We start from the raw sequence: 12,228 nt of genomic DNA on the forward strand, positions 1-12,228 counted from the left end.
AAATAGCTAGCTCAATGAAAATCTCACTACTTGCTAAGGCTATTCTCAAACCTGAAGTCCTCCTGTTTCAACCCACACTTGGCTGTCTTTAATAATAATAATCACTAATTGTCAGGTGGTCACTGTAGGCTAGGTACTTTACTAAATATTTAAACTATATTGTTTTAATTTTTAAATAGCTCTTTTGAATAACATAAATTCTGCTCTTTGTATTATAATTCATAGTATTTTTATTATACAAAAATTGTGCTTAATATTTTGTAGGAGATAATTATAAAACTTATATGATTTGGGGATATTTAAATAATGTCTTTTTTTTCCCCAGAGTTTAAGAATCTTAATTATTAGACTGATTGATAATTCTGTTCTTTATTGCAGACTTATAAGAATAAATGGGTCCAGTAATTGGAATGACTCCAGATAAGACAGCTGAGACCCCAGGAGCTGGAAAGGTTGCTGGACTAAGCCAAGTTTACAAAATGGGAAGCTTGCCTGAAACTGTGGATGCTGCCAAGCCAAGGGCTACACTGGTGGACAGTGAGTCAGCAGATGATGAACTCACAAACTTGAACTGGCTTCATGAAAGCACTAATCTTCTAACAAACTTCAGCCTTGGAAATGAGGGTCCTGCAATGGTTAGCCCATTGTATGACATAGAGGGAGGTGATGTACCTTCCTTTGGACCATCTTGCTATCAGAACCCAGAGAAAAAATCAGCAACATCAAAACCCCCATACTCTTTTAGTCTTCTCATTTATATGGCTATTGAACACTCTCCAAGTAAATGTTTACCTGTCAAAGAAATTTATAGCTGGATTCTGGACCATTTCCCGTATTTTGCTACTGCACCAACAGGCTGGAAGAATTCTGTTCGACATAATCTGTCCCTAAATAAATGCTTTCAGAAAGTGGAAAGAAGCCATGGCAAGGTCAGTGTTTATGAATATTGCTACACTTGATGAAGGAACCAACATGAGCCCCTAAAATATGGGGAAATCAAAGGAGACAAAGATCACTTCAGTTTGAGATTAATTTGAGATGTTTTAAAATTAATCTTAAGTTTTAGCCGGGCGTGGTGGCACACACTTGTAATCCCAGCATTTGGGAGGCTGAGACCAGAGGATTGCAGTTCGCGGACAGCCTCAGCTACCTAGTGAGGCCCTCTGCAACTCAGTGAGACCTGGTTTCAAAATAAAGAATAAAAAATAGGGCAGGGGGTATAGCTCGGAGGTCGAATGCCCCTGGGTTCCACCCCCAGACCCGCAAAAAAAAAAAAAAAAAAAAAAAATTCTTAAGTTTTAATAGAAATCTAGCAAAATTGTGTTGCCTACTGTTGGTACCTAGATTATTGTTATTATTATTATTTTGGTGGTACTGGGGTTCCTGGAAGCCCTTCTACCTCCAGGCTACACTACCAGACCTATTTTTACATTTTTATTTGGAAACGGTCTCCTAAGCCAGCGCGCGCGGCTGGCTTCGAACCTGCGCGATCCTCCTGTCTCTGCCTCCCAAGCGCGGGGAATACAAGCGTGCACCACCACGCCCAGCTAGATTATTATTTTGATGTTCCAATTTTCTAGTTTTGATTTCTGTAGTGTTTTTATAATTATCAACATATTATTTCTACTTATTGAGTATGACAGTCTGACTTATCTAAGTGTAGAACATTTACATCTGTGTAAATTAGTTAAAATATTGTCTTGCTACTATGTTTTTTATTTTTTCTTTTATTTTTTCTTTGTGGGTCTAGAGATGGAACCCAGGGGGCATTCGAACTCCAAGCTATACTCCCTGCCATATTTTTTATTCTTTATTTTGAAACAGGGTCTCACTGAGTTGTGGAGGGCATTACTAAATAGCCAAGGCTGTCTGCAAACCACAATCCTCTGGTCTCAGCCTCCCAAATGCTGGGATTACAAGCGTGTGCCACCATGCCCAGCTTATTTTTCTATCTCAAGTGTGCTTTTAAAATATCCTTTGAGCTGGGTATGGTGGTGCACACTTGTAATCCCATTTCGTGGGAGGCTGAGGTAGGAGGATCGCAGGTTCACAGCCAGCCTCAACAACTTGTGAGACCCTCCACAATTTAGTGAGACTCTGTTAAAATATAAAGAATAAAATAGGGCTGGAGGTATAGTTCAGAGGTAGAATGTCCCTAGGTTCCATCCCCAGTACAACACACACACACACACACACACACACACACACACTTGAAGAAAGGACTGTAGGTAGAGAGGTGTGAGGGCATTTGTAACTGCATACAGCTCAAAGTAGGCACATTTTCTATGGGTAAGGAGTGTAGAAGAGCTGGAGGAAAAGGCAGAGGAAATTTGAAAGGTGGTGAATATTATGCTTATATGTTTGGAGTTCAGTTTTGAGGTCAAGTCAGTGAACATTTTAAAACAAGGTTCTGGTGAGGTTTTCCTTTATTTTACTTGTGACAGTGAATGATAAGCAGTGTTATCTTAAACAACATCCTGAATTCCTTGCCAAAGGAAAGTTATAGTCAGTACCCTGCAAACAAAGATAGACCTAATGAAGATGTGGGATTTGAGCAGTTGGTAATCATTGTTGCCTTCTGCCTGAATCCATGGACTTTTTTCTTATCCAATCTAAAACTGAGTCATGGGATAAGAGTAACTTTAGAAATTTCTTTTCCTTATTTTGTATATCAGTATTTGCCTGGATTCCATTTTTGTTCTACTATTCAGCTTTTAAACTTTAGTGTTCACTATTTTGTCTTTTTTTAAATTGTTTTAGTGTTTTCTTGGTTATGTTCATAGCTTCATATACCTCCTGGACTCTCGTGTTTTCCAGATTTTCCTTCTATAAGCCAGACCTAAATTTGCAAGTAACTATCAGGTCTAGTGGTATCTCACCACGTGCTGTGATACATGCCTGTAATCCCTTTATTTAGGAGGCGGTGACAGGAGGATCACAGATGCAAATTCAAGGCCAGCCTCAACAACTTAATGAGACCTTGTTTTATAAATAAATAAATCTGGGGTTGTAGTTCAGGAGTAGAATGTCTCTGGGTTCAACTCCTAGTACCAAAAAAAAAAAAAAAATCTAGAGGTATCTAAAATTCAGTTTATATAAAATTGAACTTTATTCCTTTCTTTTCTCCTAGGGTTAGTCTAAGAATTTTAAGCTAGAAATCTAAGTCATCTTGTATTCCTCTCTTACTGTGCCTAGTTATTTGAATGTTAAATTTGAAAGGAATTTAACACCCTTACTTTATAACCAGGAAAATGAGGCCCAGATAGTTGAAGTTAATTGACGCTGGTCTGAAAAGTCAAGCTTAAAATCTAGAAATGACAATATCTAGTAGCATCTCTAAATAGCTAAGAATTACTTTTTTATTCTATTTCTTTCTGTTTCTACCGTAATATTAGCCTAATTTAGATCTTCCTAATTTCTCAACAAATTGAACAAATATAAATTGAGGAGGCAGCAAGGAGGAATGGACTCAGATGCTCCTAGACCCACATGTATGACTTGGTGAGATTAGCCTCTCTTAGCCTCATTTTAGTTCTGTGTGTGTGTGTGTGTGTGTGTGTGTGTGTGTGTGTGTGTGTGAGAATAGAAACATTATAATATAGTAAGTTACGTGACATTAAATAAAGCCTGACTTCTTAGTGCAGTTTTCGAGGCTCCTCTCGGGTTGACCTCTGTCTCTGTAGATTTTTTTTTCTTATTACTCCGTGATTTATCTCTACTAAACTATTTGCTATTTCAGTATACTATAAATAATCCTTGGTGACTTTGTTCCCTTTATCTACAATGCATTTACCTAATTCTTTATGGAGATACCATTTTCTTAAAGCCTATATCAAAAGTTACCTTTCAAGCATTTTCTGCTCTTGCATATCCATTTTGTATTCCCATAATTTTTGTTTGCTACTTTATATAGTTCATATCATACTTATTTTATTTTTTGGCACTCACTGGAGATTAAACCCAGTGGCATTCTACTTTCAAGCTGTGTCCCCAACTTGATGTATTTATTTATTTTGCTAAGTTGCTGAGATTGACCTCAAACCTACAGTCCTGTCTCTGCCTCCCAAGTATACTGAGATTATAGGTGTGCACCACTACACCTGGCTTATACAGCCTTTTTAAAGGCTCAGGTGGGCGTGGTGGTGCTCACTTGGAATTCCAGTACTTAAGAGACAGGAAGATTGCAGATTCGAAGCCAACCTCAGCTACTCAGTGAAGCCCTCCACAACTTAGTAAGACCCTGTTTCAAAATAAAGAATAAAAGTAGGGCTGGGGGTATAACTCAGAGGTAGAATGCCCCTGGGTTCAATCCCCAGTACCACAAAAAAGCAACTTTTTTTTTCACTTTAATACATAATTTTAATTTATGTCATTTAATGGTGACCTATACATGGACATTCTAATTTTTTGTTATAAACGCTGCTGACACTGAAAATCCTGGTTTATACATATACATTTTGCTCCCTGATTTCTTCCTGAGGTTGAATTTCTAGTCAATTTTTATAGTAATGAATGAATTAAAAGTACAGTTTTGATCCATATTGCTAATTTGCCTTTTAAAAGGGTTTTAACAATATATTCTGCGCACTAAGTTTTTTGTCATGTCAGTTTTTCCATACTTGGCCAGCACTGGGCAGTATCTTTTAAATCTTTTTCAATTGGATTAAAAGCAATATGTTATTATGATTTAATCTTTATCTTTAGTATAAATTAGATTTTGCCTCTGCAACTTAGTGAGACCCTGCTTCAAAATAAAGAATAAGCCGGGCATGGTGGTGTCGCTTATAATCTCAGCGCTTGGAAGGCTGAGACAGGATTTTCAGACAGGTTCGAAGCCAGCCTCAGCTACTTAGTGAGGCTCTCAGCAATTTAGTGAGACCCTGTTTCCAAATAAAGTGTAAAATAGTTCTGGTAGTGTAGCCATGGGATCCACCAAGTACCACCAGTACCACCAAGAAAATAAAATTAAAAAAAAAAGAGCCAGATGTGGTGGCACACGCTTGTAATCCCCACACTTGGGAGGCGGAAACAGGAGGATTGCATAGGTTCACAGCCAGCCTCGCTGGCTTAAGAGACCCTGTTTCCAAATAAAACATAAAATAGGTCTGGGAGTATAGCCTGGAGGTAAAAGGGTTTCCAGGAACCCCAGTACCACCAAAAGAGAGAGAGAGAGAGAGAGAGAGAGAGAGAGAGAGAGAGAGAGAGAGAGAGACAGACAGACAGACACACACACACACACACACACACACACTTTTTCCAAATAAAAATATAAAATAGGTCTGGGAGTGTAGCCCGGAGGTAGAAGACCCCTGGGTTTCACCTCCAGTACCACCAAAAAAATAAAATAAAATAAAGAATAAAGCTGGGTGTGGTGGCGCATGCTTATAATCCCAGCATTTGGGAGGCTGAGACAGGAGGATCGTGATTAGCAGACAGCCCCAGCTACTTAGTGAGGCCCTTTGCAACTCAGTGAAACCCTATTTCAAAATAAAAAATAAGGCAGAGGGTGTAGCTCAGAAGTCAAATGCTTCTGGGTTCAATCCCCAGTACTGCAAAAATGAAAGAAAGAATAAAAAATATGGCTGGGGGGGTGTAGCTTCTAGGTAGAATTCCCCAGGGTTCCATTCTCAGTCCTGAAAAAGTTAGTTAATTAATTAATTAATTAATTAGAGATTTTAGCAAGGTGTGGTCTTGTATACCTATAATCTCTGTACTTGGGAGGCAGAGATAGAAAGATTGTAGGTTCAAGGCTGGCCTCAGCAATTTAGCAAGATCCTAGCGAGACCCTGTTTCAAACAAAAAATAAAAAGGGCTAGAAGTGTAGCTTAGAGATAGAATGTCCCTGTCTTCAATACCCAGCCCTTCACACAAAAAATAATAAGAGGTCTTTCTACTGACTTCTAATCCTTCTTTTGTTATATAAATTAAGACATTATTTCTAGTCTATATTTGTTAGATAAGTAAATTTACTAAGTAGTAATTATAGCTACATAATGTAGTATATAACATACTAACAAGATCCATGTGCTTAACTATTTACTTGCTATCCCAACTAAACATCTGTTTAAGTATTCTGTACTAGTTGCAATTTAGTACTTGACTTTGAAGCAATGGCATTATTGCTACTAATAGTAATAATTACTCATATAATGTACTACATGTTATATAGTGTTTTAAGTATCGTATTTATTAACTCAATATGCCAAACAACTCTTTATGAGGTAAGTATTATTATGACCATTTTTTTATAGGTAAGGCCATTTAGAAAGAAGTATATACTTTGCCTAACTTCATGCAACAAATCATAAGAGTTGATTAAAAACCCAGGTAGTCTAGAACCAATCTGTGCTCTTGACCAATACCCTATGCAAACAAAAAATAGAAGGTCAACAGAGAGAAAAGTTGCTTTTTAAAAAAAAATCTAATGATATGATCAAACCTCTGCCAAAATTGATCATATTTTATAAAAGCAAAAGTCATAAATAACTCTGAAGAATACAACAAGTTTAGACTATATATATATATATTTTTTGGGGGGGTCTGAGGATGGAACCCAGGGGCATTTGACCTCCGAGCTACACCCCCTGCCCTAGTTTTCTTTATTTTGAATAAAATAAAGGTTCTCACTGAGTTGCAGAGGGCCTCACTAAGTATCTGAGGCTGTCTGTGAACTGCGATCCTCCGGTCTCAGCCTCCCGAATGCTGGGATTACAAGTGTGTGCCTCCACGCCTGGCTTAACACTTGATAATTATGAACAAGTTTATGAAGATATTTGAAAACTTTGAAGATGTTACCAATACCTAGGAAATACAACTTTCAAAACTAGAGGAGAAGTAGAAAATATAAGTGATTCTAATAACTGGAGAAACAGAATAAACAAAAAATAAAACTCCCACCAGAGAAACCATGAAAGCCACGTGGGTTTTTTGTTTATTCGTTTTTTAGCTAAGTTGCCTAGCAATTACAGAACAAAGAATTCTGATCTTAAATAACTCATCAGATTATTTGATGAAATAACATAATTTTGATACTGAATTTGACAAAAACAGAGAGTAGAAGTAAACAAGCCAATCTTATTTATGAGTATAAGAGAAAAATCCCAAGCAAAATATTAAAAACAGTATCTAGCAGTGAATATATAAGGTTTTATCATTCTCAGGATGAATTATCCCAGGAGTGTGAGTTTGGTTTAATAGTAGGATATAAATTATTCATTCAGATTAAAAGAAAAAGCACATGATCTTTATGGATATAGAAAAGGCAGTGTTAAAATTCGACATTCATTCACAACCTTTAAAATCTGATAAAAGACTTCTAAAAATACCCTACAGCATACATCATACATAATTCAGATGTTGTATCCACTGTTCCTACTTCTATTTGTTATTTCATTAGAAGTCTTCAATATACAGTATAGGAAGAAAAAGAAGTGCAAAAATAAAGGAAAAACCAAAGCTGTCATTCAAGATGTTAAGATAGTATTACATAGAAAATCCACTGTCAAATTATTAGAATTGCAATAATTCAACAGGGTTTTTAAAACAAAATCAGTATCTAAAAACTCAGTTGTACTAGCATTGGTCATTTAGAAAATAAAAAACTTAAAATAATGTGTTGTTTAAACTTAGCACTAAATAGTAATAACTAAAAAAAGATATATAAAACCTTCATAGCAACATAGAAAAGACAAAAGTAAATGAGGAAGGATGCTATATGAAAAGATGTCTGTTTTCTCCTCACCTGTAGATTCACTGCAGTTCCATTCAATTCCAGTAGCATTTAGGAGGGAAGAGGTGTGGAGGGGTAGAGAACTAATGCATTAACAAATTCTAAAAGTAAATAAGATTTAAAGTTAGTAATAGAGTAGTTTTAAGTGGGAGGAGATATTGGAAGTTAATGTAAATTTTTTATCATTTGTTTAGTTAGTGTAAATTTTATTTTAGTGGTAGAAACTTCAAAAAAGTCCTTTCCAAAATGTATCATTAGATTTTATTATTGAATTGTATCACTCAAATATTTTCTACTTTTAGAAAGCTATTGTATTTACATTTATGGCATATGTAAAAGTCAATAGTTTATGCTGGGCATAGTGGTACACACCTGTAATCCTAGCTACTGGGGAGGCTGAAGCTAGGAGGATTGCAGTTTGAGGCCAGCTTGGTCAAATCAGAGAAACTGTCTCAAAAAAAAAAGTAAAATATGGCTGATGTTTTGCTCACTAGTCTTTCACTGTTGTTACCCAAATATCTGACATGCAAATCTTAGAGGAAGAAAGGTTGATTTGCTTGTGGACATGGAGATTTCAAAGGTCATAGTCTATTTTTGGGCCAGCTTCTAAGCAGGAGCCCTGACCACACACCCTCTGGTCATCGTGGCTGGGAGCAGAGAGCAAGAAAGGGAGGAAGATGCTGCACCTTGGCAGGCCTGGGACATATTATACCAGGCCTGGCCACTCTCCCAGAGACCCATCCCTTTCAGCCATTTCTGGTCCCCAAACATGGCTGACTCTAGCACAACGGGGTCTGGTTACTTTTATTAAAACATTTTTTGGTACTGAATATTGAACCCCAAAGTATTCTACCTCCATGCTATATGCCCAACCCATTTTCTGTTTTTCGCTTTGAAACAGGGTCTTACTAGATTGCTAAGGCTGACCTTGAACCTGTGATCCTCCTGTCAGCCTCACAAGTACTGGAGTTACAGGCATGTGCTACCACAGCTGGCCTGGGGACATTTTAAATCCAAACTATAACAGCTGGAAAGGTAGCTTAGTATAGAGTCCCTCTTCTATACCCCCCAAAAGGTAACTGTTTACTAATTATTTAGAAATATGGAATAAGAATAGAGATGATGTAATGAGATTGAAGTTCTAAATTTGAAAGTCATCAGCATCAAGGAGCATCTAGGAAAAGTGTAGTGTAATGGAAGATAAGTTTAAGTGTGGATGGCTAGCCGTATCAAATATAGCAGAACACTTGAATTATTAGCTAAGAAGTAGTTGTATACAATTAATGGTGTGCTGATAAATCTTTAGCAATTGGTTAGAGGTGGGAGTTTAGCTTTTGCAAGTTTCTGTGCTATAAATATTTCCAGCATGGCAAATTTCAAGCTATAGACATATTAAATGCGGTACACAGAAGAGATACAGTCAACAGCATACCACAATATAATAAACTCATAATTCAGTAAGAAAAAGAATACCTACTAGAAAAATGGGCAAGAATATTAACAGATAATTTCCAGAGAGGGAAGTGGAAATAGTAAACATGCAAAGATGTTCATCTTACTAGTAACCAGAAACATATAAATTAAAACAACACCAAAAATACTTGTTTTTCCCATTAGAATATGAATATATTAAGTATCTGATAATACCAAATTATGTGAGGACATAGTTTTATATTGAAGAGTGGAAATTAGTATTACCATTTTTCATGGCACCTTGGCAGTGGTTATTAGAATTTGAAATGTGTATCCTCTGACCTAGCAGGGAAAGACTTGATTTCTCCCCAATGTATGTAACATACTTACATACAAGAAAATATGAACTCACTGTAATACTTTTTATAATAAAAGTTGCAGAGCAGTATATCCAATGCACAATTTGTGGTAGTACTCAAAAACAACCTAGTCTTATCCATAATTTTTTTTTTTTTTTTTGTACTGGGGGTGGAACCCAGAGGCTTTCTACCTCCAGGCTCTACTCCCAGATCTATTTTCTATTTTATTTGGAAACAGGGTCTCACTAAATTGCTGAGAACCTCATTAAGTAGCTGAGGCTGGCTTCGAACTTGTACGATCCTCCTGTCTCAGTCTCCCAACTGAAGGGATTACAAGCATGCGCCACCACGCCCGGCTTATCCATAATTTTTAAATATGTACATTCCTAATCTAGTATTAAAATTTTAGAAATATTCAGAAAAAGGAATTTAGGATGTAAAGCTAGAGTATGAAGAAAAATACAGTCCAGAATATGGGTAGAGTTTAATAAAGAGAAAGAGAAGCTGGGCGTGGTGGCACATGCTTGTAATCCCAGTTCCTGAGAAGTTGAGAAAGAAGGATCGCAGGTTCCTGGCTAGCCCTGGCAACTTGTTTCCAAATAAGAAATGAAATTGGTCTTGGGGGTGTAACTGAGAGGTGGACTGCCCCAGTACCACAAAAGAAAAAAAAAAGAAATCATATTACAAAAAACATGAAGATAATTACAGAACTTATATTGAAACAAAAATGGGAGGCTCTCATCTCAAGTCAGTGTAGGAAAGAAGGAAACTGTAGATGATGGTGTTCATTAAGACCAACAGACCACTTTGCTTAAGTGCCTGAAATTTAGGCAAAAAGAAATATTCAAGTACAGTGGGGAATAAACATGGAATTTTTTTTTTTTATGAGACCTTTTCTGAATCAGTAACTCAAAAAGACAGTATTTTCTTTCTGATCTCTGAAAAACACACAACTCATACTTCTGTTAAATGTTTTGCAGTGCTGGGGATTAAACTCGGGGCGTTCTGCATGCTGGAAAAGCACTCTACCACTGAGTTACATCCCTAGCCCCTTTTATTTTGAGACAGGGTGTCACTCTTGCCCAGGCTGACCTCACTTGTGATCCTCCTGCCTTAGCCTTGCAAGTAGCTGGGATTACAGGCATGTACCACTGTGCCTATCCTTACTTTTATTTGTTGTTGAAATTGAGTTTGGCAACCTCTACAGCACTTATGATTAGCTGATATTTAGAAATAATAATCCCCCCTCAAGGAATCAAAAGTTTAACATAGTAATCTTACCGATGTGCTGATAAAGCTACTGATTAAAATTTTTATTTTATCTACAGCACAGCTATTTCTTAAAATATTTAAAAACCTGTTACTTATCTATCCCAGGACTTTAAAATTAAGGTAGACATGGAAGTGTTTTGGTTTGGTTTAGAAGCCCAACTAAAACATTTATAATAGATTTTAGTTCAGAAACATGGAATTAAAATTGTACCTGGTTTAGTACAATTTTAATCTGTTAATTCTTTTTAATTTAGTGCTTCTGAAAACCACTAAAGAGGTAGATAAGGCAGACAAATCTTCTAAAATGTAATGCAGTGCCAGAAATGGCATCATACCTAAAAGCCCAGTACTTGGGAGACAAGGCAGGAGGGTAGCAGGTTCAAGGACAGCCTCAGCAACAGCAACGACCTAGCAAGAGGCTGTTTTACAATAAAAAAATTTTAAAGGGCTGGGAGTGTAGCTCAGAGGTAGAATGCCTCTTCCATCCCCAGTACCACACACACATACACACACAAAAAAAGAAATAATAATCATTGCATCTTCTCCCAATCTATAAAACTTCCATTAAGATAAAAAATTTTGAGTTCAGCCCTTAATATATTCCTTGTTTTTTCAAAACTTTCAGTGGTTTTCTACCAAATAATAAGCCCATAATCCTTAAGAATTCCAAAATATAAAATATTGAGATTTTCTGTTTCTGTTGCACAAAAGATTTCTTTTTTATAGATGAATTTAGTTTAAAAACAGTACTTCTAAAACTCTTCATTCATTGTGTTCCATCATTAAAGTACAATAATAAAGAGGCAAAGTTTTAAAGTGAGAATTAGTTCCTTTTGCACATAGATTCTTAGATTAGCAAATACATACTTTTAGCTCTTACTACTGATAGTTCATAAAGAGACCCAGTGATAGGAAGTGCTGCTATGGTAACATAAACCAGACTGTTATTTGAAACCATACTCAGGACACTTAACTGCCCTTAGTGCAAGTTTTCAGTACTTTTGTACAGTTTGCTATATCAAGGAAACAGTAATTCTACTGTGATCAAAACACTTTGTTTATGCTTTTGATAGAATTTTAAAAGTAAATATGAACTAAACAGTTTTTTGGAGTGTAATCTCAGAAATAAAAGGTAGAAAAAGACTACCTTAATAATAATTGTTTTTTGTTTGTTTGTTGTTATTTGCAGTACTGAAAATTGAACCCAGGGACATTCTACCTCCAAGCTATACTTTGCCCTATTTTTATTATTTATTTTGAAACAGGGTCTCTCTAAGTTGCAGAGGGCCTCACTCAGTAGCTGAGGCTGGCCATGAACCTGCCAACCTCCTGTCTCAGCTTCCCACGTACTGGGATTACAAGCATGCACCACAGGGTCTCACTGAGTTGCAGAAGGCCTCACTAAATAGCTGAGGCTATCCGTGAACCGTGATCCTCCTATCTTAGCCTCCCAAA

General features: G+C 36.6%; 1 protein-coding gene across 3 annotated transcripts in view; it reads left to right on the top strand.

Annotated features, from left to right (window-relative positions):
• Positions 1–392: 392 nt before the first annotated feature.
• The window catches only part of FOXN2 (forkhead box N2), a gene marked incomplete at both ends in the record, with an annotated part of 28,526 nt that continues 16,690 nt past the window's right edge, over positions 393–12,228 (top strand). For all 3 annotated transcript variants that reach the window (XM_080711070.1, XM_080711071.1, XM_080711072.1), the window contains one exon: positions 393–929. In XM_080711070.1, the coding sequence (XP_080567196.1) occupies positions 393–929 (537 nt within the window). The remainder of the gene's footprint in view (positions 930–12,228) is intronic.

Source organism: Muscardinus avellanarius (genome assembly GCF_963383645.1).
Source record: "Muscardinus avellanarius genome assembly, chromosome: 15".
Classification (NCBI taxonomy): Eukaryota; Metazoa; Chordata; class Mammalia; order Rodentia; family Gliridae; genus Muscardinus; species Muscardinus avellanarius.